Source organism: Sminthopsis crassicaudata, chromosome 5 (genome assembly GCF_048593235.1).
Source record: "Sminthopsis crassicaudata isolate SCR6 chromosome 5, ASM4859323v1, whole genome shotgun sequence".
Classification (NCBI taxonomy): Eukaryota; Metazoa; Chordata; class Mammalia; order Dasyuromorphia; family Dasyuridae; genus Sminthopsis; species Sminthopsis crassicaudata.
The window spans coordinates 161,867,257-161,893,620 of record NC_133621.1 but is presented as its reverse complement, the minus strand read 5'-3'; the positions used below and the strand labels follow the sequence as shown (position 1 = coordinate 161,893,620).

General features: G+C 38.5%; 2 protein-coding genes across 2 annotated transcripts in view; one reads left to right on the top strand and one right to left on the bottom strand.

Annotated features, from left to right (window-relative positions):
- The window catches only part of MCM10 (minichromosome maintenance 10 replication initiation factor), a 45,976-nt gene extending 42,696 nt beyond the window's left edge, over positions 1–3,280 (top strand). Inside the window, exons 19-20 of the mRNA XM_074268625.1 lie at positions 2,922–2,964; positions 3,079–3,280. Of these exons, the coding sequence (XP_074124726.1) occupies positions 2,922–2,964; positions 3,079–3,162 (127 nt within the window). The 3' untranslated portion in view covers positions 3,163–3,280. The remainder of the gene's footprint in view (positions 1–2,921; positions 2,965–3,078) is intronic.
- Positions 3,281–10,375: 7,095 nt separating this feature from the next.
- UCMA (upper zone of growth plate and cartilage matrix associated) lies at positions 10,376–22,717 on the bottom strand. The gene is given in 8 exon segments (XM_074266965.1): positions 10,376–10,802; positions 18,572–18,587; positions 18,590–18,625; positions 18,627–18,644; positions 18,646–18,674; positions 20,679–20,774; positions 20,887–20,952; positions 21,309–22,717. Coding segments are annotated over 8 exon segments (417 nt in total). The 5' UTR covers positions 21,367–22,717; the 3' UTR covers positions 10,376–10,704.
- Between the last annotated feature and the right edge of the window lie 3,647 nt (positions 22,718–26,364).

The following is a 26,364-nucleotide window of genomic DNA, read 5'->3' as shown; positions in this document are numbered from 1 at the left end:
TGGTGTAAAGAATATTTTACTCTTTTTTCCTGACAGTGAAAATTTTGGAATAAGTTTACAGGTTTGTAATTTGCTGAATAAAATGATTAAGATAAAGGTCCTTTATTATTATCTGACCTTCACTCCCCCCCAAAATGATTTCTGAAAACTATGTACATTCTTTAGTGTGTTTTTTAGTGTAATATCAGCTAATAAAAATTTCTCTCTACTGAGAAAAAGCAGTGTCTGAAGCACTAGAGGCAAGAGTACTTGGACACTGGTCATTTTAAAAAGAGAATGGAAGATGCATGCCTTTTGAACATAGGTTTAGAGTTGGAAGTGGACCTCAGAATATATCTAGTCCAACACACACATTTTACAGATGTGCAAATTAAGGTTCAGGATGTTTAATTGACTGACTCAGGGTCCTGCTGGTGATGAGTGTGGGGGGAGGGACTTAAACCTCTTAACTCTTAAAATTCTTAACTTAAAACTCTGACTCCAGAGGCAACTTTTCATTCCAGCCTTCGGGTTTGTTTGCTTGTAGATTTTTGACTCAGAGGATGCTTTGGCCTTAGCTGGGTCTCAAAGAAGTAGATTCTGGCAGTGAAATCCATTTTTTCCCCTATAAAGATAAGAAATGATGCTTGTTATCCTGCCTGCTTCAAAGATTAGAAATAGAGAGAACTCTGAAGCTGGGAAGGAAATTAGAATCTGGCTTTTCCTGTCCTTTGTGACTCTGATAGTTTCTTGTCAAGTCAACAAATATTTATTAAATGCTTATTGTATTCCAAGCACTGTGCTAAGTGCTGGAGATGCTAAGAAAAGCCAAAGACATCCCCTCCCCTCCAAAAGCCCACCTTCTAATGGGGGAGACAAAGTGCAACCAACTAGGTATGACAAGATTAATTTGAGTCTCAGAGAAGGAACTAGCATTAAGAACATTTTAGTAAGACACAAATGATAAGGTCTGGTAAAAAAATCAACATTTCATTTTTCTTTTTCCTATTATACCATAACCTTCATCTGTAACAATGTCATGACCTCTCTGCTGGAGAGAGTTCATGGAGCAGTGTACTCAGGAATCTGCCTGGTACTGATTGGGTTAGAGAGCAGAGAAATGTAATTGATCCTCACCCCCTACAAACAGTTTTTTGAGTTGAAAGAAAGTAGAGAAAAAAGACATTTCATTATCTAGACCTAAAAGGAAGATTTGTTCTTTCTCTTTCTCCCTCATTAAAGTTAGCATCCTGTCCAGGGACATAGTCCCATTATGTCAGAATGATCATCCTAAAACTGAGCTTCAGCCCAGTATCATGCCACCAAAAAATTAAATACTTATTTATTGGGGGTTGGCAAGAACCTAATTATGATTTGAAAATCTGCTTGTAGAGTATGTGACTTCTACAAAGTTGAGATCTATTCCACAGATCATTAGAAAGCTCTTTTTATTTGGATTTATAGCGTGATTTTCAACTTGGATTTTTATTATAATTGGCTCTAAGGGCAGACAAGTTAGAACTGATAAACCCTTCTTTTAGAAAGATGCAAGCAGAATTTAATATCAAATAAATAGTTAGTGAGTATCCAGGAAAGGGAGATGCTCACAAAATACTATCATGGCTTCATGCAGAAAGGTCATTTCAGACTGATCTTATTTCTTTGCATTTTTGAAAAGGGTATTAAGCATAGATCAGAAGAATATATTGTATATGGTTTTACCTAGACTTTAGCCAGCTATTATAGCATGATGGTGGGATATGAGCTGGATCAGTGGTGTCAAACTCAAAATTAAAATGGGGCCCACTAAATTTATGTAAGGGTCCCTGCAGGCCACATATTGACTCAGAAATTCACTTATTAATTTTATCTGTGTTCTACTATATATTTATTCTGTGAAATCTGATTCTGGCTAGACTTGAAAGTAATGTAGATGATAAGGTATGGGCCACATGCTCTGGGCTAAATGATAGTACAGTTAGGTATATTTGGAATTGGCTGAATGGCTAAACTCAGTGGTCAGCCAAACCTTTGGTTCTATGTCCGTGTGGAAGGAAATTACCAATAGAGTGTCTCAGGGTATGTACTTGGCTTTGTGCTAGATAAAGACACAGGTGGCATATTTATCAAATTTGCCAGTGGCAAGAAGTTGGGAAAGTTAGCTAACATACCAGATAATAGAGTCAGGATCCAGGAAGATCCTGACAGGCTAGAACAGTAAGCTGAGGAGAATATGACAAAATTTAGTAGGAATAAGTATTTAAAATCTTACTTCAGTAGATTACTTTCACAAATATAAGATAGTGGAGATATGGTTAGAAAGCAGGTTATCTGAATTAATATTAGTGTGAAAACAGCTAAGAAAGCAAATGTGATATTGGACTTTGGAGAAGGATAAGGTGACCATTCTGCTCTCTCTCCAATCACACCATATCTGGAAAAGTATGTTCAGATCTGGGTGCTACATTGTAGGAAAGACATTGATAAGCTGAAGTGTCTAAAAGAGATCAGTCTGTGATGAAGGGCCACAAGTCCATGTTTTGTAAAAATAGCTGAAGTAACTGTAGATATTTAGGTAAAAATAGAAAATTGTCAATGAAACATAATAACTGTCTTCACATAGTATTTGAAAAGCTGTCTTCTAGAGTTGGTTGACCCCTACGTTCAGAACTAATAACAGTGATAGAAGGTAAGGGAAAACTTCTTACAGTCAGAGCACTTCAAATGTGGAAAGGTCTGCCTTGGAAAGTAGTTGGTTGGTTACCCCTTGAAATTTCTGATCATTTGTCAGATATGTTGCAGTGTGAATTCTTTTTAGGTGCAGATTGATTTCATCTACCCAATTCCCTCCTTAACCCCTAAATTCTGTTATTGTTAACATTTTAAGGTGGAGGCATGTATCATACTTAATTCAGATTTTTTTTTTTTTTTTTGTATTTCAGTAATTGTGGCCTCTTCAAATGGGAAAGGGATGGAATGCTAAAAGTAAGTAGCATATGCAAGTTCCTTTCAAGGTCATAAATTATTTTACCTTATTTTATAAAATAATATAAGAAATGCAGGTCAGTTTCTGATTAAGAACTTTTTTCATTTTTCCAGGAGAAAACTGGGCCAAAAATTGGTGGAGAGACTTTGTTACCCAGAGGAGAAGAACATGCCAGATTTTTGAATAGCCTTAAATAGCCTTGTCTTCAGTTGTTAACATAACTACTTGTCTCGCTTTCTGAGTCTCCAGAAAAACAATCTATTGATTCAATATTGACCATAAAAGATTCTTCTTTAAAAAAAAAAAAAAAAACAACCAGTAAGCCAAAAAGAAACACCCACCTTCTTGTTTTCACCGGATTGGTCCAAGTACAGATATTGACATCTAAAATAATAGATGAAGACAGAGGTATTTCCTGTTTTTTTCCCAGGGACTGATACCTAAATATTGGATTCAGAGAAGAGACACACAAAGAGCACAAGCCATTTAAGCCAAGCTGTTTTCTTTCATACAGTATCAAGATAAGAAGGTCCCCTAGTACATATCAAACACCCAGTGGCGAAATAGATCCATTCCTCTCTGTCCCAGATATTTTTTCTCTTACACTTAGAGTGGAAAACAGGTGGTTGGTTTCACTTCCTTTCATCTGTTTTGTTTTATGACCTTGATCAAGTCTTTGAACTGCTTTTATTTCTCATTTTTTTGCACAATAGCCCAGAATATCATCCTCTTCCCTCTAAGTGACTCTCGATGAATGAATGAATGAAAAAGCTTTGTAAATACTTCCAGTATGCAAAATGCTGCAGAAAGGGATTGTTTTTGTTTTTCTCCAAAAAGAAAAAGGTCAATGAAATTTAAGAACCTCCGTCTCTATCCAGTACAAACTGTGAAGAAATATGGCTACTGAAAGCAAATAACTTATTGCCTGAAAAAACTTTTATATGGGATTAAAACAAGAGGGAGCAACTCCATTTAAGGAGGGGGACCTTGAGTTCTGGAGAACAAATTCAAGTTCCCCAAATCACTGTAATTTGTATAATATTAGATGAGTACCTTGTTTTTTATAAAGTTATATATATCAACAACTTCATTCTTTGTAGTTTCACATTTTCAAGTAGGTGTTTTTATTATTACTAATGAAGAATACAACATTATCTTAGCTCACTGAGCCAGAAAACACTTGGAAATACTGAAGCATTTGTAATGGTTCATTTCAAGTGAATGTCTTATTCCGACCAGTAGATTAAAGCAGTTGAGTCCTTGAAAGCATTTTAAAGTTCTTCCTTAGAACCTGAACATGAACAGGCTTTTTGAAGATTCTGTTGGCCCTTAGGAACACTCTTGTTACACAGCAAACCTATTTTTCCTTTGATCAAAATGAGAGACCAGATGGATGGGGAAAAGCTCTGTATTGTTACCTGGCTGGTAGAAAGAAAGGCTTGTAATGCTTGTTGAGCGAGGGTGGTAGAAATGATTTTGGGATCCAGTGTTTACTTTGTACAGAAGTAATAAGAAACTTACCTCTCGCTACAAGAATGAACCACACAGCTCCTTTGTGTTCTCTGCAAAACTGTATTCTCTACATGTTTCCTATACTACCATAATAAATGTATCCTTTCCCTAACCTTGGTCATTGGTAACTTGGATTTCCACAGTATTTAGGTCTTCAGTTCAGATACTCATCTTGGCTTTGTTAAACATTCTGGCTTGACTGTTAAAGTAGAATCATAGAATTATAGATTCAGAGCAGGAATGGATGCTTGAGGATCTAATCTAAACAATTTCAATTTGTGAAAGAAGTGAGCCCAGAGAAACTATGTGTGACTTTGTGAACTTACTTGGCTTTTGCCCATCAGAGAATATGGTGGACTTGAGCAAGAAAGAGATGGTGATGGGGAGAAAAATGGTGCAGAAGCATGAGACTTGTGGCGCTGAAGTTAGCCTTTTCTTCACAGTTTTACCAGGGGGACTTCCTTGTCTAAGAGAAACTAAAGTGACTTAGGCCCAAAGAAGTAAATTGTCAAAGCTGGGATTCGGGCCTGGATCCTCTGATTCTTTGTAGGTAATCAATTGAAGAGAGAACACTAATGGTAAAGAATGAGAGAGATTTGAATGTTGTACTCATTGTGTAAATCCTTTGGGTGGCTTGAAGGGTATGTTTTAAGTAATATTTAAACTTTTAATAAATGTTTCTGGCATTGAATTAATCACATTTTACATTTGGGAGGTAAATCAAAAACCTTGTTTTTTAGCCTGAATTTTTCCCTTCTCTGTAAACCCTAGAAAAGTCATTGCTCTGGGTCTTTTGTTTTCTCATTTGCAAAATGAGGGGAAGCCCTTCCAATTCTAACATTCTGTGCTTCTAAGAGAAGAATGGGGGAAGACACAGTTTGCTATCAGCTTATATTAAATTTAAAAAAAAAAAAGACATTAGATCTTTAGATGACCACAAACAAAAGCCAACAGTGAGACATGACTATATTCACAGTAGTTCAGTCTCCAGATTAAGCAGCACCCTGTACCATGTATTCTGTGTCCCACAGTCAACATGAGGGGAAGCTGGAGACCACATCATGAGTTTGGAACAAACAGCAGAGACTCAGTTGGAAGAAAAGACTTCAGAGATAATCACAATTGTACTCAAAGACATGAACAGCTATGACATGAGAAGGGAATTTTGCTTATTTGTGTCTCCAAAGGGCAGAACTAGAGACAATAAATGAAAATTTCAGACGGCAGATTCAATTTGGTTCCATGAAATGAATTTTATTTTGTTTTGTTTTGAAGAGGGAGCTCCCCATTCCTAGGATTAGAGTTGGTGCTGGAATGCCAACTTGATATCCTCTAAGGTACCATGATTCCACCTTCCTCAAAGAGCAGTATTTATTGAATCAAGATTTGTCTTCCATGAGTGTAGAAGAATTTATGAACTAAATAAAAGGGGAAAAAAAATATTCCAGAGCAAGGTTGATCTGTCACCTAGTAGGATTATTTGAAGAGCTGGAGGAAAGCTCTGCCACCTAAAAACATCTACATTAACTAATGTTTGGGATTTTAATGTACTTTCTCTGTTGTGCTTGACTTACCTACAAAAATAACAATTCATGGGAAGAGCTGCTATCCTCAAATGTTATTCACATTAAAGCTTTGTGAACTTACTTGGCTTTTGCCCATCAGAGAATATGGTGGACTTGAGCAAGAAGGAGATGGTGATGGGGAGAAAAATGGTGCAGAAGCATGAGACTTGTGGCGCTGAAGTTACCCTTTTCTTCACAGTTTTACCAGGGGGACTTCCTTGTCTAAAAGTACAAATCCTCTGTTTTACTAATTTTTAGCTTAAATGTGACAATACCCACATCCTAGGCGGTGTTCGAGTGTGGTTTATCCTGCCAAGGATATTACTGCAATTGAAATATACCACTGAAATCTAATACAGAATTTGAAAACTTATGTAGTATAATAGATCCCTTGTTAAGAATTCAGGGTGGGAGGGAGGCAATAGAATTCATGGTTGAGCCTAGTAAACATTTCCTGCTAGGATTATTTATCCAGAGTCAGACTGCCAAGTCTGGCCACTGAAAAGAAAAACTTCCTTTGGTCACCAAAACAACTCTTGTTTTTTAAAATTCTGTATGGCTGTCACTTAATAGAAATGTGTGCGTAGAAAGGCATATATAAAAGGTGATGGATATTGATTTCTCTGTTAGCATGATGTGGAAAGAGCTCTGGATTTGGAATCAGGAAACTTGCATTTGTTTCCCAGCCTTGCTTCTTGCTGACTAACTTTGGATAAGTCACTTCTTTAGTCTCTTTGGATAGAGTAAAACTATATGTGGACCTGGACAATTTAATAAAATTAAAAACATTTGGCATGCCGATTCCCCTATTAGAATGTAGCCAAGGATTGTTTTTGCCTTTCTCTGTATCTTCAGCACTTAACCCAGTACCTAACACACAGTAAACACTTAAGAAATGCTTGTTGCTTGCTTGCATGGTTTGGAATTTTAACCCTAGCCGATTGCTTGTTGACCCATTCATACTACTTTGAGGGTAATTGATCTGCTGTGAGGAGGCAGAAGAAGAGAAATGAGGGAAAGACACCTGAACAGAAATAGAGATGGAGGAGCAAATTTGGTTTGCTGGTGAGCAATCCACCTAGCTCACTCCAAAGAACCCTTTGGCCCAGAGATAATAATGATTGCTGGAGAAATCAAATGGTTTGAGATGACATCAACCAGAATTAGTGGCAAAGCAGCAAGAAGTGGATCCAGCCCTCCCAACAGAAGAGTGAATTCTTAGACTGAAACATTTTGGAAAGAAGTCAACATCCAGTATTTCTTGCTACTCTAGTGCTATTTGGCTGCTGCCATTTCCATGTGGTCCATTCCCATAGACTAGCCTAGAGCTTGGAGGTGCTTCCATTTTTCCACAGATATCATTCTTCAGGTTGGTAAACAGACCATTCCAAGGATACAAGCCCTTCACGATGAGATATACTAAGACCATCATTCTGTGACCCAAGAGCCTCCTGAGAAAGAGTTTTTTTATTCTGAGGGAAGCAATGGATGCAATATTTGGAGTGAGCCCTTGGGCACAGTGACCCAGTGGGTGATTGGAGAATGAGAGCTTCAACCATGTCTCCCGCTTCTGTAACCAGTCAGTCCTTGGCAACCTATCCAACATTAAGTGACACCAAGATTTCATGAGCTACAACACACATAAACATTAAGTGGTATTCTTCAAAATTCTTTTTAGTTATGTCACTGATAAAAGCAACAAGGTCAGAAGAAAACTAGTGACTTCTCCAATGCATAACTAAGAGCCTTATCTAGGTTTTACACCTTTACTCAGAACCTAAAATTTAGAGGCTCTGGTGGTTTGGGTTTCTCTCTAGCATCTTTACTAAACTAAGCTTCTTAAGGATCGGAACATTAATTATTTAATAATAATTTAATAGTTCACTTCATCTGTCATGCCCTGTACATAGTAGGTACCTATTACACTTTTGGTGTAATAGGCCTGTGTTATAATAGGCCTCTGGTCGGACTAGACTTCCACCTCCCCTTTAGTTTCAAGTATGAGTCCAGAGCCAACTCCTTTGGTGGGTCCGGTGATAGAGAACTTTTTTTTCAGTCTTTACATGTTAGAGTAAATGAATCAGCCATGATTTTTATCTTGATGTAGGGCCAGGGATTATAAACTTCGCTGGAGCAAGAGTATGTTAGCCTTAGGCAGGAAGCCCCTCTGCCAGCTTGTCAAGATGCTCCTTAACCCAATGTCACATGGCAGGGAAGAGAGAAGGATATAAAATATGTGCACAACTTCTGCAACTGGCCTTAAGTCCAGAGAAGGGCCTGGGTGCCCTATCTATACCAATCTTTTAACAGCATTCTAGTGAGTAAAAGAAGTCTAGAGACCTCTCAGTCTAGAGGTCATTGTCATAGACTGCCACGACTTAATCCTTCTTTTGATAGGATTTGCATTTTAAAACCACAAAACCATTTGCTTGTACAAACATAATCATTTCAGTCTCATCAGGTAAATAAAAACACTTGTGAATGTGAATGTGAAGGCATCAGCAAAGTGCCTGACTTCCATGTTTTTCTGTTGTCATCACATTTTAATTAAAGAGTTAAAAAAAAGTCACATACTATTATGCTACAATAATAGCTCAACTTTTTCATTGAAAAGTTGAAACAATTCCATGAAGCATGGAATTGGAGTAAATATATTTTCCTCCACAGCCTTCCAATCTAAATGGGCCTGAAGGCATGTGAATTGCTGAGGAGGATTTATTGAATCCTTCCTTAGGACTTTACAATGATAATCAGTCACTTTGGGGCCAGCTTGGGGCATTTGGCTGGCAGAGATGTAGAATATACTCTGAAAAGACTATGAACAGTTCTTTTGAAAGCTTCAATTTCATTTTGAATAATCACTATAGTAGTATAATCTGTTGCCTGAACATACAAGAGTGACATAAAAACATTTCCCCCAAAAAATACCCAAAAAACAAACCATTGAATTACGACATGAAAGAATTGAAACTAACTTTTTAAAAAATCAAGTAGATTTATGTATGGATACTGATACAATGAGTATAATCTAAATCTTTTCATGGGGAGGGGGGTAGAGTGATAGAAAAGAGACAGGATTGAAACCTCTCAGAATTTGAGGCAGTAAAGAAACTCCATCAGCACTTGGATAATTGAGGTAACTATACTGCCAATTGGTCCCCCATCTATCATTAACATGTCCTTGGTGGACAGCTAACTTTGGGGAAGATTTGCTAACCTCCCAGATGTTGTAAAAGTACTATTTAATCCTGTTGGAAACATCTTTAACTAGAATCTCATGGACAGCTAGATTAAATAGTACTTTTACAACAAATACTACCATAACCAAAAAATTATCTAACAAAAATACTCTGAATCATTTATCTAAAGCACTATTTGAGACAGTCAACTGTCATAAAGAGTATCACAAAAAACCTGGGACAATCCTTCAATGTTTGTTGTAATGTAGTCTAACAATAATGTTCCCCAAAACAATATTTTAAATTGGAAATTGGAACTGCTTCAACTGAGAAGTGAATGAGGTGAAATGTAAACCCTTAGGCTGTTCAGATAATGGCATTCACTGCTTGAGTGTAGTCCCAGAATAATAGCACTTTTCCAAGATCACAGGAAAACTGTCATGTCTATTCCCCAATCATTCCTTTATTAATTGGAACATGTTTCCACGCACACTTTTAATTCAAAATTCTCTTTTTTAACCTTTTGGATCAGATAGTCACACCCAAGGTACAATCTAGTTTCATGGTACCTGACGACTTGTGCCCATCTGAGTCCTGGCAAGGGAAGACGAATAAGTGTTCCATGAAATGGTTTTCTTCAACACTTTTATCTTCTGAAAGTTGAGATTATAGCACTTCTGCTTTTAGTGGGGAGAGACTTCTAGCATATAACATAGCATGCTTTATAGTTCCAGTACAAAAAAATGCATCCAAATTATAGGAACACTCAAAAATTCTCCTTGGGGAGGTGAATAAGAGCTGAATTCAAGATCTGAATATAAGTCTTCTGACCAGAACTAGAACTCTTTCCATCATGCACTGTCAGTCTAGACTTAGAGACGGTGAGAGCTGTGCTGCTTATAAGGGGTTAGCATGGTCAGCAGCTAAGTTTTTCTCTGAAAAAGTCTTTTGTAGGCTAATGTGGAGATATATTTTGCATGATTTCATATGCATAATGGATATCATATTTCTTGTCTTTCTCAAAGGATGGAGGAAGGAGGGAGAAAATTCAGAACTGGAAATGAAAATGAGGAAAAATGTGTAGCCAATAGAGTATTCTTCAAATAAATTACAAAGCAATCTGCAAGCAAACATATATTTTATTTATTGACTTAGTTTGGGCTATTTCTTTGATCAGTCATCTAGCTTTGAAGAGTAAAGCAGACAGAAACGACTATAAGTTGGGGTCTGCTATATTAGATTACTTTGGCTTTTGAACTCTCCAGGGCACTGAAAAAAGTCAGCATCTGAAAATAAAGAAGTAAAAGCTCTGGCTCTCTGAGCCAGTCAACCAGAGGAGCTTTACAAGGCCACAGGAGGCCGTGGACAGCATCATCAGATTCTTTAGGCTCCTAACTACCAGTATCTCTCAACCAGTGTATTGTGAGCCCACATTTATAAATGTTCTTTCGAACTTCTCAACAGGCCTGCTCCCAACCTGCGGTTAGATGCGATGACGGTTATAGAGGTAGGGGGGGTAAAGGCCATCATAGTGCCACTGACGCCATTGTTCGATCTGCTCCCGGCTCCGCTCTTCTTGTTCTGAAGGGAAGAGGAGAAGACATTCTGTCATGAGTCAGGGGCTCTTTCTGAAGCCATTCATTCTTCCTTTGGCTAGGGAGGATTTTAGATGAGACAAGAGTGTAAAGCACTTAGCATAGTGCCGGGAACAAGGAAAGTGCCACAAAAAGTGTTAGCTAATGTTAATAAGCGTTAGTGAGTGTTAGACACGAGCACACTAGAAAATGAGCACCACAAATAACTCCAGTGAGAATGTTCTCACTATTTGAGACAACTCATTTCAATTTTGAATACATCCAGCTAAATAGCAATTTCCCCCATTTACAGGTCTAAATCTGCTGTTCTGAAAATTCTACCATTTATTCCTAGAACAGTTTTTGGAAATCAAAAGAAAAAAAAAAAATCTTTTTTCTATATGAGTCTTTCAGCTAGCTATTTAAAAACTGCCACCATGTTTTCCTCTAAATCTTCTATCCACACAGTTCTCTTTAGTCAATGAAGGAGTACAGTAGATAGAGCTGTGAGTCAGGAAAACGAGAATTAAAAACCAACTCCAGATTCCTACCGGTTGTATGGCCTGAGCAAACCCTTTAACTTCTGTCTGCCTCAGGTTCTTATTCTATAAAATAGGGATAAGTAGAAGCTACCTCTTAGGGTCATGATGAGCATCAAGTGAAGTCATGTTTGAAAAGTACTTTGCAAGCCTTAAAACATTATATAAATGCTATTTCTACTGATTTCTTTTTTTTAAATTTGTATATTTTTAATAATAGCTTTTTATTTTAAAAATACATGCAAAAATAGTTTTCAACATTCACCCTGGGAAAATCTCATGTTCCAAACTTTTCTCCTTCCCATTTCCAGGTGTTCCTGACTCAAGGGTTGGTGCTCTATCTATTACACCATGTAGTTGCTCTGCTACTTCCATTTCTAAGGGCTAGCCATTCTTTATTTTAATTTTAATTTTTTAATTAATATTATCCAAATCAACATTCACTTTTGCAAAACCTTTTGCTCCAAATTTTTCTCCTTTTTCCTCCCTCCTCCTTTCCAATCTGATATATATCCTTTCATTTTTGTAAATACCATTTTCCTTTACTAATGGCAACAAATTGTCATTCCTAGCTAGAAAATATATCTGCTTTTTTTTTTTTTTTTTTTTTTTTTTTTTTTCCCTGAGGCTTGGGTTAAGTGACTTGCCCAGGGTTACACAGCTAGGAAGTGTTAAGTGTCTGAGACCAAATTTGAACTCAGGTCCTCTTGAATTCAAGGCTGGTGCTCTATCCACTGCGCCACCTAGCTGCCCCCTAGAAAATATATCTGTACCTATATATAGTTGTAGTTGCCTGTTTTAACCCATCTAATATATATAATATCCCAGTATATGAAATACTGAATAAAAGCTTCTGAATGAATGCTAATCTAATTATGATGTCTATATTCCTGTAGCATATTTTCAAGTCTGGAAACTAACTCAAGTTAGTTGAGTTAAATCAGAAATTCAGACCATTAACAAAATTTGACCTCTATTTTCATATAAACCCTAGGCATGGGAAACTATCAAAAACCATGAGTATCAAGCCCTTTATTTCTGTAGAGATAGGCCCAAATTCCATTGTGGGGGTCAGTCGCACTCTGTGAGCTTCCTTTTCTTTTCTCCCTCCTTAACCTCCTCTACTAATTACAATGTTCAAAGGCTCTGAAGCATTGGCCCACTCCAGACAAAAACCTCCTCACCAATCACCAACCAATGAAACGTTTCCCAAAAAAATGAAGATGCCTAAAGGTCAGAGATGGGATTTTCTTGTACAAAGAGGGAAAGTTGGTCAACAAAATTTGGTAGGTATTATTACTTCCTAGGCCGTCTTGGAGATCCTTAGGGCACCTCCAGCCTTCTGTCCCCCTCCTCAACCATCCTAAAGCCCCCCTCAGTAATCCATGAAGGATGTCCTTCAATAAATCTCATTGATTGTGTAAGTTTTATACATGGCTCCAAGACTTCCATACATGCATGTTCTCTGGTTCATGGATTCCCCAGGTATGAGGAACATACACAACAAAATCATCCAAAGCTGTCTGTATTTTTGGTCCTTCCCACTGACATCTCCAATGACTTTCCGCCATGTCTTAAGTCATCTCTCCCTTGATGTGCACCCTAAAGCCCATTTAGTTTATTGGTCCACTGTTGAGAACATGTTTTTCCCTGGATTTGTCCTGGAATCTGTTGGGCTCTTGAGTACTATATCCTCAGTCATGACATAATTTGTTTGTTATGAAAGAAAAAAAACATCACTTTTTCTTGTTGATATTTTGTTGTTGAGTTGTTTTTCAGTCCTATCCAATTCTCTGTGACTTCATTTGAAGTCTTCTTGGGGAAGATACCGGAATGTTCTGCCATTTCCTGTTCCAACTCATTTTATATGGGAAGAAACTGGGGCAGAGTTAGGTGACTCGGCCAAAGTCATACAGCTAGTATCTGAGACCTTAATTATAGATTATGAGACTATTATTTTTTTAAACAGGAGAGTAAGTCATAAGTGAAGGAGGTGAAACTCCAGAATATTTCTATTTTCTAGTTAATATTTTGGTCTAAGTTTTCTAAATGTATTTCTCAGAGAGATTTGTATTTTTAATGAATAAAGTCAATTTCCTTATCATATGTCTTGGCTGATTGCCTCTCAGCGGAGTAGTAATCACACACTTGGGGCTGCCCTCTCACCTCTGGAGAACATGGCTAAAGACTTTCTAGGTTCTTTGATTATTTATTATTATATTCTTTTTACACAAGTTTTCTTGGTAAGAGCACACTTCAGAGCAGTCCAGAACAAACAGGTAAAGAGACCAGTGGCCTCAAGAGTGCATGACTGGCTGCTTGCCCTCAAGAACATTTCACTGCCTCTTAGTAATAAACTGCAATTACTCCCAGCCTGCCCCAAAACAAATAGATTAAAATGGAAGCAATAAGAAACAGAAGAAAAGTGTCTATATAAAAGATCTCTTTTCAGTGATAGCCTTTATTTTAAATTTATTTTTAATTTATGGAATAGAAGAAGCATTTCCATAACATAACATAACACATATTTCTTTTTAAAAAGATGATTGTACATGAAACTGCAAATTTATTATGTGCAACTCACTGTTCCTTTTAAATATATAATAAAATTTCTTTTTTTCCCTCTTTTTCTTCCCTCTCTTCCCCATTCTAGAGATGGCTACCATTAGACACAAATAGATAGATAAGTAAGATTACTCTATGCACACTACTATGTATGATTTCTTTCTCTGAATGCAGATAGCATCTTTCTTCATTTATCCTTTATAAAAGTTAATTTGGCTATTTAAAATATTTCTTATTCACTCAAAGTCATTCAAAATGACTTATTCACTCAAAGACTTTCTTAAAACAATATCATTATTATTATAATATACATATTGTATATATGTCTATATATAATGTTCTCTTGGTTCTGTTTATTTGACTCTTCATTATTGCACTCTTTATATAGGCAAGTCTTTCCATGTAAAAGCCTTTTAAAGGTTGTTTTTTTTCTTCCTTCCTTACCCGACTAGGGATGGAAAAAAAACTCCATGACATTCCTTTCACTTCTACTCTCGCCCAATCTCACCATTGCCAGACTCCTAAAAAAATAAAAATAAAAAGACTCCTACTAAAGAGCCTTTGGACTGGCTCCATTCAATAGTCTCAGGGCAGAAGTGATAAGATCCTTCAAGCAGTCATTAGCCAGGGTAGGTACATTAAGGAGTCTTGGGTGTTTCCTTCCCTAACTTCTGACAGGCAACAAAATAATCAAGGTCCCTAAACAATCTCCTAGAGAGATAACTCCAGGGGAAGTTAAAAAAGGAAGAAAAGGTCAACCTATGTAGATGCTAAATAAAGTCAGGAAGATGTGAGTTCAAATTTCCTACAAACACTGAGTGACCCTGGTCAAATTACTCAAATGCTATATTCATTTTCTATTAGAACATGGGCTCTCAAAGAGATTGTAAAAAAAATAGAAAAGTGTCCACAAATACAAAAATGTTTATAGCAGCTCTCTTTGTGGTGGCAAAGAATTGGAAATCAAGGGGATGCCCTTCAGTTGGGCTGAATGGCTGAAGAAATTGTGAAAATAAATGTAATGGAATATTATTGTTCTATAAGAAATGATGAGCCGCCAGATTTCAGAAAAACCTCGAAAGACTTGCGATGTAAGGGAAGTAAGCAGAACATTGTACACAGTAGCAGCAAGATTGTGTGATGACAACTATGATAGACTTAGTTTTTCTCAGCAATGTGGTAATCCAAGACAATTCCAATAGGTTTTCGATGGAAAATAATGCATTTTTTTCCTCTGCATCCAGAGAAAGAACTTTGGAATCTGAATGCAGACTGAAGCATACAATTTTTAATTTTGTTGTTTCTTTAAAAAATTTCTTGTGTGTTTTTTTTTTCCTTTTGCTCTGATTCTTCTTTCACAACATGACTAATGTGAAAATATGTTTAATATGATTATACATATATAACCTGTAACAGATTGCCATCTTGGAGAGAGGTAAAGGAAAGGAGGGAGAAAAAAATGAAAATCAAAACCTTATCAAAATAAATGTCAAAAACTAATTTTTTTTAAAAGAACATGAGCTCTTTGAGAACAGGGTTGCGTCTTTGCTTTACTTTATGTATTTTGTACTTGGCAGACAGTAAACACTTAGTGTTTATTGACTGGCTGATTTTTGAAGAAGGAGAATTACCAAAAAGCCATGCTTTCATCCTATTAATCTCCATTAGCACTTGAATCCCCTCTGTGGAAGCAAAGTCCAACAAGAAAGCTCCTATGAAGAACTCATTCAGATTTTTACTGTAGCCCAGGCCTTTATAACCACCTCATTACTTTGAGGATATAAATCAATATGATAATTTTCTAAGAATTCAAATTCTTGGCTGTGGAAAAGACCCAGTGAAGCTTGAACAAGATGATCCTTGTCTCTCACATCCCCTGTATTTTTTTTTTTTTTTTTTTGGTTTTGGTTTTTTAAAAACAGGAAATAAAACATATGGATTCCCTGCCTTTTAACAAGGTCATATGGCCCTTTCTCTGGACATGGGAATTGTCATAATTTCACTATATTTGAAGAATTTTATACAAGTTACTTTCCTGAGATTTAACAAAACAAATCTAGTAAGATACAATCTAGAATAAAATACAAAATCATCACTGTATCACCCATCTACAACCCAGATAAGCTCATCACTCACTGACGGGCAGATAGGAAACCCAGCCTGCCAAGAAGTGAAGCCATCATTATGATGCTATCAAGAGCCCCAGGTGAGCTCAAGGCATCTGGGTTTTGAGGAACCTGAAGTTTTGGCAGGAGAAAGTATCTGAAAAATAAGGAGCAAGATCTGGAAGCCTTTCTATCCAGCTCAGAGACATCTAGAGAAACTAAATGGAACCCTAGAACTATTGAGAAATTTGCAGCTATGTGCAGACCTGAAACCTCAAGGTTTCCTTTCAGAACGTGTGCATTTTGGAGTTAGTTTATTCAAAGACTTGTAGGTAACCTGATTGCCAGCTTATATGCAGCCCAGTGGTACAGTGGATCCAACACTGGGCTTGGAATGAGGAAGACATCTTCCTGAGTTCAATCTGGTCTTAGACACTGACCAGCTATGTGATTCTGGGCAAGTCACTTAACCCTATTTGCCTGAGCTCCTCACCTGTAAAATGAGCTAGAGAAGGAAATGGCAAACTGCTTCAGCATCTTTGTCAAGAAAATCCCAAATGGGGTCATGAAGAGTTTGTCCAATGTGAAATCATTACTAAACTCATTCAAACAGACATTGGAGCTCTCCAAAGAAAGGATGCTGACAATGGGAAGATTTAGTTGCATTTAATCTTTACCAGGAATTTATGCCAGTCTAAATAAGGCAATCCACTCTTGGCCAGGAAAGTAATATAGTGGCTCAGTGAGCACACTGTGAGGGAGAGGAACCGAGTTCTGCCTCTGTCACTTACTGCTGTGTGAACTATGGCAAATCATTTAGCCCCCTCAAACCCAGTTTCTTCATCTTTAGAATGAAGGGGTTGACTTCTAAGGATACTTTTGAGCTTAAATCTATGACCCTATGAAAAATCACATAGTCTGCTTTGTAATGGTGTTACAATTGCAATAAAGCTTTGCCCCTTGACTACGAGATGGGCATGTCAGCAGATTCTTTTGAGACACTTCATGACACTGGTCTGGGACCCCAAACTTTTGGGGTCTCCCCTTCCCAGCCTCAACATTCTGATCTCTAATTAATTACTAAATCCAACCGATTCTACCTCTAGAATATTTCTTGTATCAGTTTCCCTCATTCCAATTCCTATTTCTGTTATCCCAGGACAGGCCCTCATTACCTCCCTTCTAGTCTATGACAATGGCCTAACAAATCTTCCTGCTTCCCATCCATCCTTCACACTGTGAGGAATTTTCTGTTTGGCCATTCTTAGCAATATTTTAAGTTAACATTGTTACCTTCTAACAATTTACAATAAGGCAGAAAATACTTTGCCTTTTTCCAGGTTTTGCCAAACCAGGAGATCTCAAATAATTTGTAAAACAGCACAGTGACAATTACATAGAAGGGGCTTAATAAATGCCTCTTCTCTTTTCCCTCAGAAAAAAAAGTAGTTCCCCAATGTTTAAGTTTAACCAGATTAAAGGAGTGGCTTTCTGTTTGTTAATAGGGCAGGACCCTCTTAAGCCAAAACTTCCTGAAATAAATAGGGGAAATCCCTTTCTTCCTTGGAAAACATCAGAGATACCTTCACTCATCTTTACATCTGGCAGAGTTTAAAATACAAAAAATGAGATAGAAGCTTGTGACTTGGAGCCTATAAGGATATGTAGAGCTTTAAGACTGTGGTCATTGTTTTGGTCTTGTGGGACAGGAGAATAGACCTCTCCATTTTCCTCTCTTCTGAAGAGTGATTGAAAACATTATGGCTCTTTTTATGAGTCTCATTGGTTAAAAGCTTATTCTTCAAGTATGCACAAGACCAAAGGCCTTTTTTTTTTTCTCTCTTAATCTCTTTCTCTTTCTCTTTCTCTCTTAATCTTGCTACCAGGAGTTGGAAAATACAAGTGATCTGGTGTCCAGAGAGACTCAATGGGCTCAGAAAAAGTATTCATTATCATCCTTTCAAAAATCATCGCATGGTATTTTTATGATTTTATTAGAATTTAAATTTCATCATATAGGGTATCATTTTTCATGTCTTTATTTTGAACCAGAAATTTCTCTTTAATAGTCTACACACAATAGTCTCCATTAAACAACTCAGAAGCAAAAATTATATATGTTTGATGGAATTCAACACACTATTCTAGCAGTTACCAATGTCAAAGATCACTAAGTTAAAATACCTCTGGACCTTAAGAGATCTGGGATAGTACAGCTCTGTTTTTTTTTACATTTTTATTTGCCTTTTTGTGACCTATCCCTATTTTCCTCCTGAAAATCAATCTTTTATATTAATTTGAACCAGATTTTTACCAGTATACAAATGCTAAGGAAGAGGTGGAGAAAAAAATAATGTGGTTTCCACTTCTCTCTCCCCTCCTTCCTTTCTCTCTCCCCCCTCTTTCTCTCCCCACTCTCTCTCCCCCTCCTCTCCCTCTTCCTCTCTCCCTTCTTTCTCTCTCTCCCCCTCCTCTCCTCTCTCTCTCTCTCTCTCTCTCTCTCTCTCTCTCTCTCTCTCTCTCTCTCTCTCTCTCATCATACACACACACACTCAGAAGATCCTTACCATCATTCTGTTCTTTCCCACAAAGTTCTCAAATTCATTCCTTTGCTCCTCATTAATACTCCCGCCGATGCTCATTCTGCTCGAAGCTGTTGCCGATTTTCCACTGTGGAAGAGAATTTTACAATTTACAAGGAGGAAGAAGATGCCAAATTTCTCAGAGAAACCCCAATCATTAAGTCCAAGATTTCTTCTCATCACAGATATAGACTAGAATGAAGGAAAGGAAGTGGAGAAAGGCCATAAGTAACCTTCAAATCTGTCTGGTGAATCCAGTATTTACTGCTAGGAATAGCTACAAGATTTTGGGATTACTATGCTCTCCATGAGGTATATTTTTAAATCAATTACTTTAATACGTAAACATATTTTTTTAAAAATTTAAAAAGATAAAAAAAGAAAAAAAATTTAAAAAACAAACAAACATTTTCAATGGCAGAAATTCTATTCCCCCTAGCATAGAGAATGAACTGCTTTGTGATCATTCAAGTCACATGTATTAACAGTGAAGAGTTGAAATCTCTAGTAAACAGTGAATATGTGACTTTGGTCAAAATGCTTAATGCCTCTGGGGCTCAGTTTCCTCATTCTAAAATGAAAGTTTTATCTCTTTTATCTGTAAAAATTCAAAGAAGATTAATCATAAAAAGAAAAAAGGATTTCTTTTGATTTAAGTAATTTTTGATAAATAATTATCCTTACTTTTTTTTTTTTTTTTTTTTTTTTTTAAAGTCTGGACGTTTGTAGCAAGAATAATTAAGCAACAGCGCAGGTTGTTAGTTAAATCTAGCCTTGATTTCAAATTCATTTCCATTTCCACTATGCCATGCAGCCTCCAAACGACCTAACTTGTTTGATGAAATTAAAGAGAAGTAATCTGAGAAGAAGCTTGGGAGTAGAGAGGGATACAGCATTTGGGGGCTTTTGGGAAAGCTTGAACATTATTTCAATTAGTCAACCAATCGACAAGGATTTATTAAGTGTTTACTCTGTGAACTAATCTCTGAGGAAACAAAAGCCAAAATTCCCTGCCCCTGAGTTCACATTCTAATAGGGAAAAGTGTAAATAAATAGCTACATGTCAGACATATAGTTATTGTTCACTGGGGGTTTCAGCTCTTCAGTAGCAGGACTATCAACCTGCCTAGAAATACCGGACAAGATGCTTTGTCTCAACACAGCCTCCTTTTTCAGCTGCCACACTCTGCTGTTACTCAGATTGAGAACTAAAACTTCCAGCTCTTTGTCAGATGAACTGATGAACTTGCTTATAATGACTTGGACAAAATAACACAATATTAGTAATAATAGAATATATACAAAATGCTTTGAAAAAGTACTTAACACATTATTATAATTTTGTTCCCAACCGTTGAGAGAGAAACAAAAAGAGACAGACAGACAGACAGACAGACAGAGAAAAGGAGGGAGACAGAGAAAGAGAGAGAAGAGGGAAAGGGGGGAGAGTCAGAGACAGAAAGAGAGACAGAGAGAGAGAAAGAGAGAGAAGAGGGAAAGGGGGGAGGGAGAGTCAGAGACAGAAAGAGAGACAGAGAGAGAGATAAACAGAGACGGGGGAAGGGGGGAGAGAATAAGAAACAGAAATAGAGAGACAAAGAGAAACAGAGGGAAAAACAGAGAAATACAAAGAGACAGACAGACAGACAGACACCAGTGCTATATTATGGTTTTTTTTCAGATTGGAAATACCTTCCACCAATTCAGATAACTTAGTAAATAAGTCTGAGGAAACTGTGTGAGCCTTAGAGATTAAGCCCTTTGCTCATTATTGCACAGCTAGTAAAGGTCTGAGTCTTCCTGATGTCAAATCTAGTACTTTCTCTACTTTATGTCACTGTATCTTCCATCAAAATATTCCATCTATAGATATGGACTGAAAACATAAAATACATACATTTACATACCAGTGTATGTGAAGATATACAAATACATATTGCATAAATAAATATGATAAATAAACATATTTTCTCTAATTTCAGATGAATTAAAGTCCTTTTTCTTATCCTTTCCCCTGAATCAGTCCTTCAGGCTCCTAGCAGGAGAGAGAGAAGGAAAGTTGGCACAAACACTGATCACCCCTCTCACTCACTGTTCAGCTCATCCCAGGATTTGGTGGATCTCTTGCCCCGCTTCTTGAAGAAATTAGCAGCTTCTGGGTCCTGGAGGAAGATCTTCTTCTTCAAACCTGGAAGCAGAAACATTGCCTGGTCCCAAGCGGTCCAGGCCCTGGGATGCTCTGGGGGCAGGTTGCAGGAGAGGTGCCTCTCCCTCTTAGCTGAGCCAGCAGTCCTACTTACTTTCTTTGTCCCCTTCTCCGGCTGCTTGTTTGGGGCCCACAGCGGCACCTTCCCCGGCCTCAAGAACTAGGTGGAAATAACAGAGACAGCGTTGAGGGCTCCGAAGCAGCCCAGCATCCTAGGCGTGAAGCCCTAACCCGCAGTCCTGCACAATTCTGGTTTCCTGATCACTAGTTTAGAGAATTCGTTCCCTCACACCCAAGGGACAGACAGACCCCGTCCCGGGAAGCCACAAAGCTCAGTGCACACACACACACACACACACACACACACACACACACACACACACACAATCCCCTCTGCACTGTCTAGAAAAGTACTTCTCCTCCCGTGGCATCAGGGCAGAAAGTGTAGTGTTCTAGTCAGTCTTTGCTATGAAAAGAAATCCTTTAAAAAGGGGTTTCCCTGTGGCTCATACTCACTAGCAAAAAGCACAAAAGCCATGAAGCAGGAGAGGAAAAGGATTCGCTTCCAAATCATCTTCCTCAGCCCAAGGATTTCTTCTTGACACAGTGGAGAAGAGGGAGCAAGTTTTGTGGATGCAGATTCAGCTTCTTCCTATGTCAGACCAGCTAGGAGGAAGGGGGATGGAGGCTGGCAGAGGGATGGCACTGGTGAGTAAAGGGGAGGGCTGTGAATTGACTGTGGCTTTAATTGGCTGCCTCTGACTGGGGTATTGGAGATGTTTCAGGCAACTTGAAAACTGCCAAAGCTGAACTTAGCGTAAGGGGTACCTGGGCATCTGGAGTGGCAAAGCCCACGCCACACCTGCCAGTCACGAGGTCCCAGCCAAGTGATGTGCCGCTGAGAATGCCCAGGCTGGCAGTCAGCTTCCAGGGGCAGAACTGAGGATTCAAAAAGTAGAATTCTGCCTTCAGGAATGCTCCTGCCAGACTCCAAGGAGCAGAGCAAACATTGGTACTTAACAATGCTTTGCCATTCACTTATTTGTCAGACTTGCTCTGGCGGGGATTGCACTAGATGACTTTTGAGGTAATTCTGTAAATATGTTCCCAGCATTGCTCCTAAGGTAAAAGTGAGAAAGTCCCTGCCCTCCGAGGAAGGTAAGGGGAGCCCTGAGTGGAGCAGATTGATGGGTACATCCTCTCAGGTGGCAGTGGAAGTACTGATGCCATTGTTTCTGAGCAGGATAGAAGTGAGCCAGGCTGGGACACAAAGCGCAGCTGGGGCTGTCTGGGTATAGTGAGTCATGTCAGGCTTCTACTGGTTTATTATCTGTCCTATATTTTCAAAACTGTCACCCCAAAGACATCATGGGTAACGCCTTGACTCATGGGTGGATTGGATTTAAGTGAGTCATGACCCTCACTCTCTCTTCCAGAGGCAAGATGACTGGCGGCGGTCTGAGTGCCTTCTGGGTCTGACCAAGCTCCGAGCATTCTATTAGACCCCTCCATGGCCACTCCTCCTCCCATTCTGCCAGGAGAAGGCTTCACACGACATCCCCCTAATTCACAGCCTCTTGGCTGCCCACCTGGCTGCCCCTCTGCTGAGATGTTTAATGAACATTGCCATGCTATGGCTTCTTGGAACCACAGGTGAGAGTGGAGTGCCAGGTAGACACCGGAGATGGATGAGCAACCTTGGAAGATTTCAATAAAAATTCTGTTAATAGGTGACCTACAGGGATCCTTATCTACAGATCAGGGACTCACCTTCTCAATTGAAATGCGAGTGACTCAAATAGGAATTTGCCTCTTCCTTGGCCCATTCCACTGTAGCCTACTGTCTCAGTCTGTCTGACCATAAGAAACTTGACCAGCACCAGGACTTTCTCAACAACTGGTTTTAGGTGCTTTATCAAGATCCTCTTGAGACATTCTTGCCACTTTCATGCATGAAATTACTAATAGTAATTATAAATAGTATATAAATATATATAGTATATAACATATATAATATAGCATATAAATAAATAAATATAGTAAATAGTAAAGATGCAATTAATCCTCATTAAGCTAGGGGAGGCCGCTAGGCTGTGAAGTGGAGAGAGCCCTGAAGCTCAAGTTAGGAAGACAAATTCAAATCCAGTCTCAGTCATTTATTAGCTGTCTGTCCTGGAGCATCAGAGCTGTGCTAGTTCCCCTTGAATACCCCGCACACATTCACTCATTGGGAGAACTTGGGTTGTAGCATGGATGTTAAAAACCTGGAAGGGTTAAGGCTTGGGGGGCACGGTCACTGTTCATGGGATTATAGATTTAGAACTAGAAAGAACCTTAAAAGTCTTCTAGACCAATCCCTGATTTTACAGATGACAAAATGAGACTTTAAGGAGACTGGATGACCTGCCCAAGATTAAACAGATAGAGTTAGAGGCAGGATGTGAACCCAGGCAGCCATATTTCCTATCAGCCAGTGCTAAAAGAGGCAGGGAAATCCATACCAACGATGAAAGCTATCAGGGTTTGCTATGTTTATTTATTTATTTTTTTATTTCTGCAGAAATAATGATAGGAGTGATCTTGTAACTCTTATTCCAACTTCTCAAGTAATATGACAGAAGACCTAGTCCTTGCCCTGGACCACCTACTAAAATTATAACCCACCATGGAAAATCCTGAAGGGCAGAAGATGGCATAGATGAGTAGGGAGATGCTGGGGACTTTACCTCTGACAGCAGATGTTGGGTTCTTATGCCCTGGGGTATGACTCTGCTACACCCATATTAATGACAGAATCATAGATTTAGACCTGGAAAGGATATCCTTATTGGACAGATCTGTACAGTTCTTCATTGTTTGTGAAACATTTTTATACCCAAAATCTTAGTAGAGCCTCAGTTACTCAGGTAGGTTTTGCTTTATCCCATTTTACACAGGAAGAAACCGAGGTTGAGAGAAGTGTTATCTAATTTGCCCCAAATCATACAAATGATTGGCAAAGCCATGACTTAGAAACTAAGCGTCCTGGTTCCCTTGGTAATCTTTGACAGATTTAGAAACCCAAACTGTACCAAAAAAAAAAAAAAAAAAAAAGGAGAATTTGGAAGGCAGTGAAACTATTCCAGCTGGAGGAAAGTGGGTTCCATTTCCAACTCTTGCTTCTGGGCCAGGCAAGCTCTGACACAAGCTGGACCTCTTTTTGCTTATTTATTTTTAACTAGACCTGTGATTTTATCCAAATGGGGACTCCAGGTGAGAACATGTATCAACAACACAGATGGGGAATTTTCCCACATTTTATTGTCTTGGAGAATTGCCTGGAGACATTGAGAAATTCTGTAAATATGTTCCAAGTATTGCTCCAAAGTGCTGGGGATCCTAATGTAAAAGTGAGAAAGTCCCTGCACTCCCAGGAAGGTAAGGGGAGCCCTAAGTGGAGTGGATTGATGGGTACATCCTCTCAGGTAGCAGTGGCAGTACTGAGTTAAAGACATATCCCAAATCCAGGATTCTTCCTTCACTGCTCTTTATCCATGATAATCCTGCTTCCTTGCCTTAGGCTCGGGGAAATACTATATTTCATTTCATCATTTCATTCTTGCATCTCATGGCCTCCAAGAGTCGCCTAGGGCATGGAGTGTTTGAACACCTTGTCTGAGATCACCATGAAAACCCCAAATGGGGTCATGAAGAGCAGGACATGACCAAAAAATGATTGAAAATGAAACACATGACTTTAGACAAATCTCTTACATTTTCTGGATCTCAAAATCCTCCCTTAGATTGGATTGGATTGGACTGAGTAGCCTCCATGATCCCTTTCAGTTCCAATCTTTTGTTCTTAAAATCCTTTGAAAATGAGCAGGGTCAAAGCCTGAAAAAGGAGACAAGCAGGTCCTGGATTGAGGTTCAGTCTCAGCTTTCCCACTTGCTACCTTTGTAGCCTTTGGGTAAGCTGCTTTTCATCTCTGTTCCTCATTTTGCTCATCTGTAAAATGACATAAATGTACTAAATTAAGGGTTCTTAACTTTTTTGGAGTCAGAGACCACTTTGGCAATCCAGTGAGTCTTGTGGACTCCTCAGAATAATGTTTGTGACTTACATTCAAAAATAAAGGGAAATGCTAAATTTCAGTTAAAAGTTAGTAAAAATAAAAATACAATCCCCCTCTCCCCCCATCTAGATTGGACACCAGACTAAGGAAACCTGGATTAAATGATCTCTAAAATCCCTTTTGGCTCTAAATCCTATAATTCTGGTTTCATGATTCTAATCTCATGACACTACTCTTTAGATGGAGTGTGAGAGCTTTTGACAAGAGCTTTTAATTGGCTTCAAAAAGAAATCTTGCCAAAGTTTCCTTCCCCACAAATGTCCCCTCATGGGACATTTTGTGGCTCTTGATCCTCAAGTTTGGCCTTTTGGTGCCCCCAAAAGGCGCCAGATTGGAAATCCTGTGAAAGTGTGTCCATGTAATTAAGAGATCATTTGAAATTCAAAGCATCTGGGGAGGTGCTTCAGAAAATCTTCAAATAGGCACAGTTTGCCTTGGCTTGGGGCTCCTTCCTCAGTTTTCTTCTCCTTTCTCCTTTGAATGTCTTGCTGACCCGGCTGGCTAGGACTCCCCATTTATACTTCTTCACTCAGAACATCCATGGTCTGGAATTTTGCCTAATTGTCAGCCTCGGTCCATTTTTACCCCACAGCTTCAACTGGATGACAGTGAGTCACAGAGACAATCTAATGTACAAAGCGGGAAGAACACTGGAAGGAGCTGGGTATGGTTCACCTAGATAATCTCAAAAGTTTTTCTGAGCTCTGACATTCTGCTCTCATGCTGTCCTACTAGTTAACATATATGCCTCTTAAAAAAACAATTTAAGATTTTTCTGTATTTTACTCAGGGCTTGTTGAGGACACTGGTTGGTTATTGTCCCTCATTCTTGAAGAGAACCAAAATGACATCTCTATGTTGGGGTCAAAGTACAGTATGTCCCACCATAGCTGATCTGAACGAGTTCAAGTCCAACGAACATCTGGAGGTGGGATGTCTTTAAATGTGTGGGTCTCATGTTCATTTGGAGCTACTGCACTTCTGTTTTGCACATAGAACACAAGTCCTTCTTTGAACTCTCTTTTGCCTCTCTCTGTATCCTATAAAAAGGTTTCCATCCTAATGGCAGGTGGGTACTGCAAGGGAAAGAGTACTCCCTCTGGAATATGGAAGACCTGAGTTCAGATCTGATCTCAGCACTTAGAAGCTCCATAATACTGGGCAAATCACTTTACATCTGTTTATTTCCATTTCCTCATCTGCAAAATGCACCTACAGCTTTGTATTGTAATGAGGATAAAATGAGATAGTATTTAGAAGTCCTTAGCACAGTATCTAGCACACAGTAAGTGCTACATGAATGTCAGCCGTGATAATGAGGATGATGATGGTAGTGATGAGGATGTCACAGACCTGTTTTGCCCTCCTCTATTTGATCTTAAGTTTATTAATGTCTTTCTTAAACTGGTGCCCAGAATGGAAGAAGATGCCCCAGATGAGGTCTATTGGTATTGAAT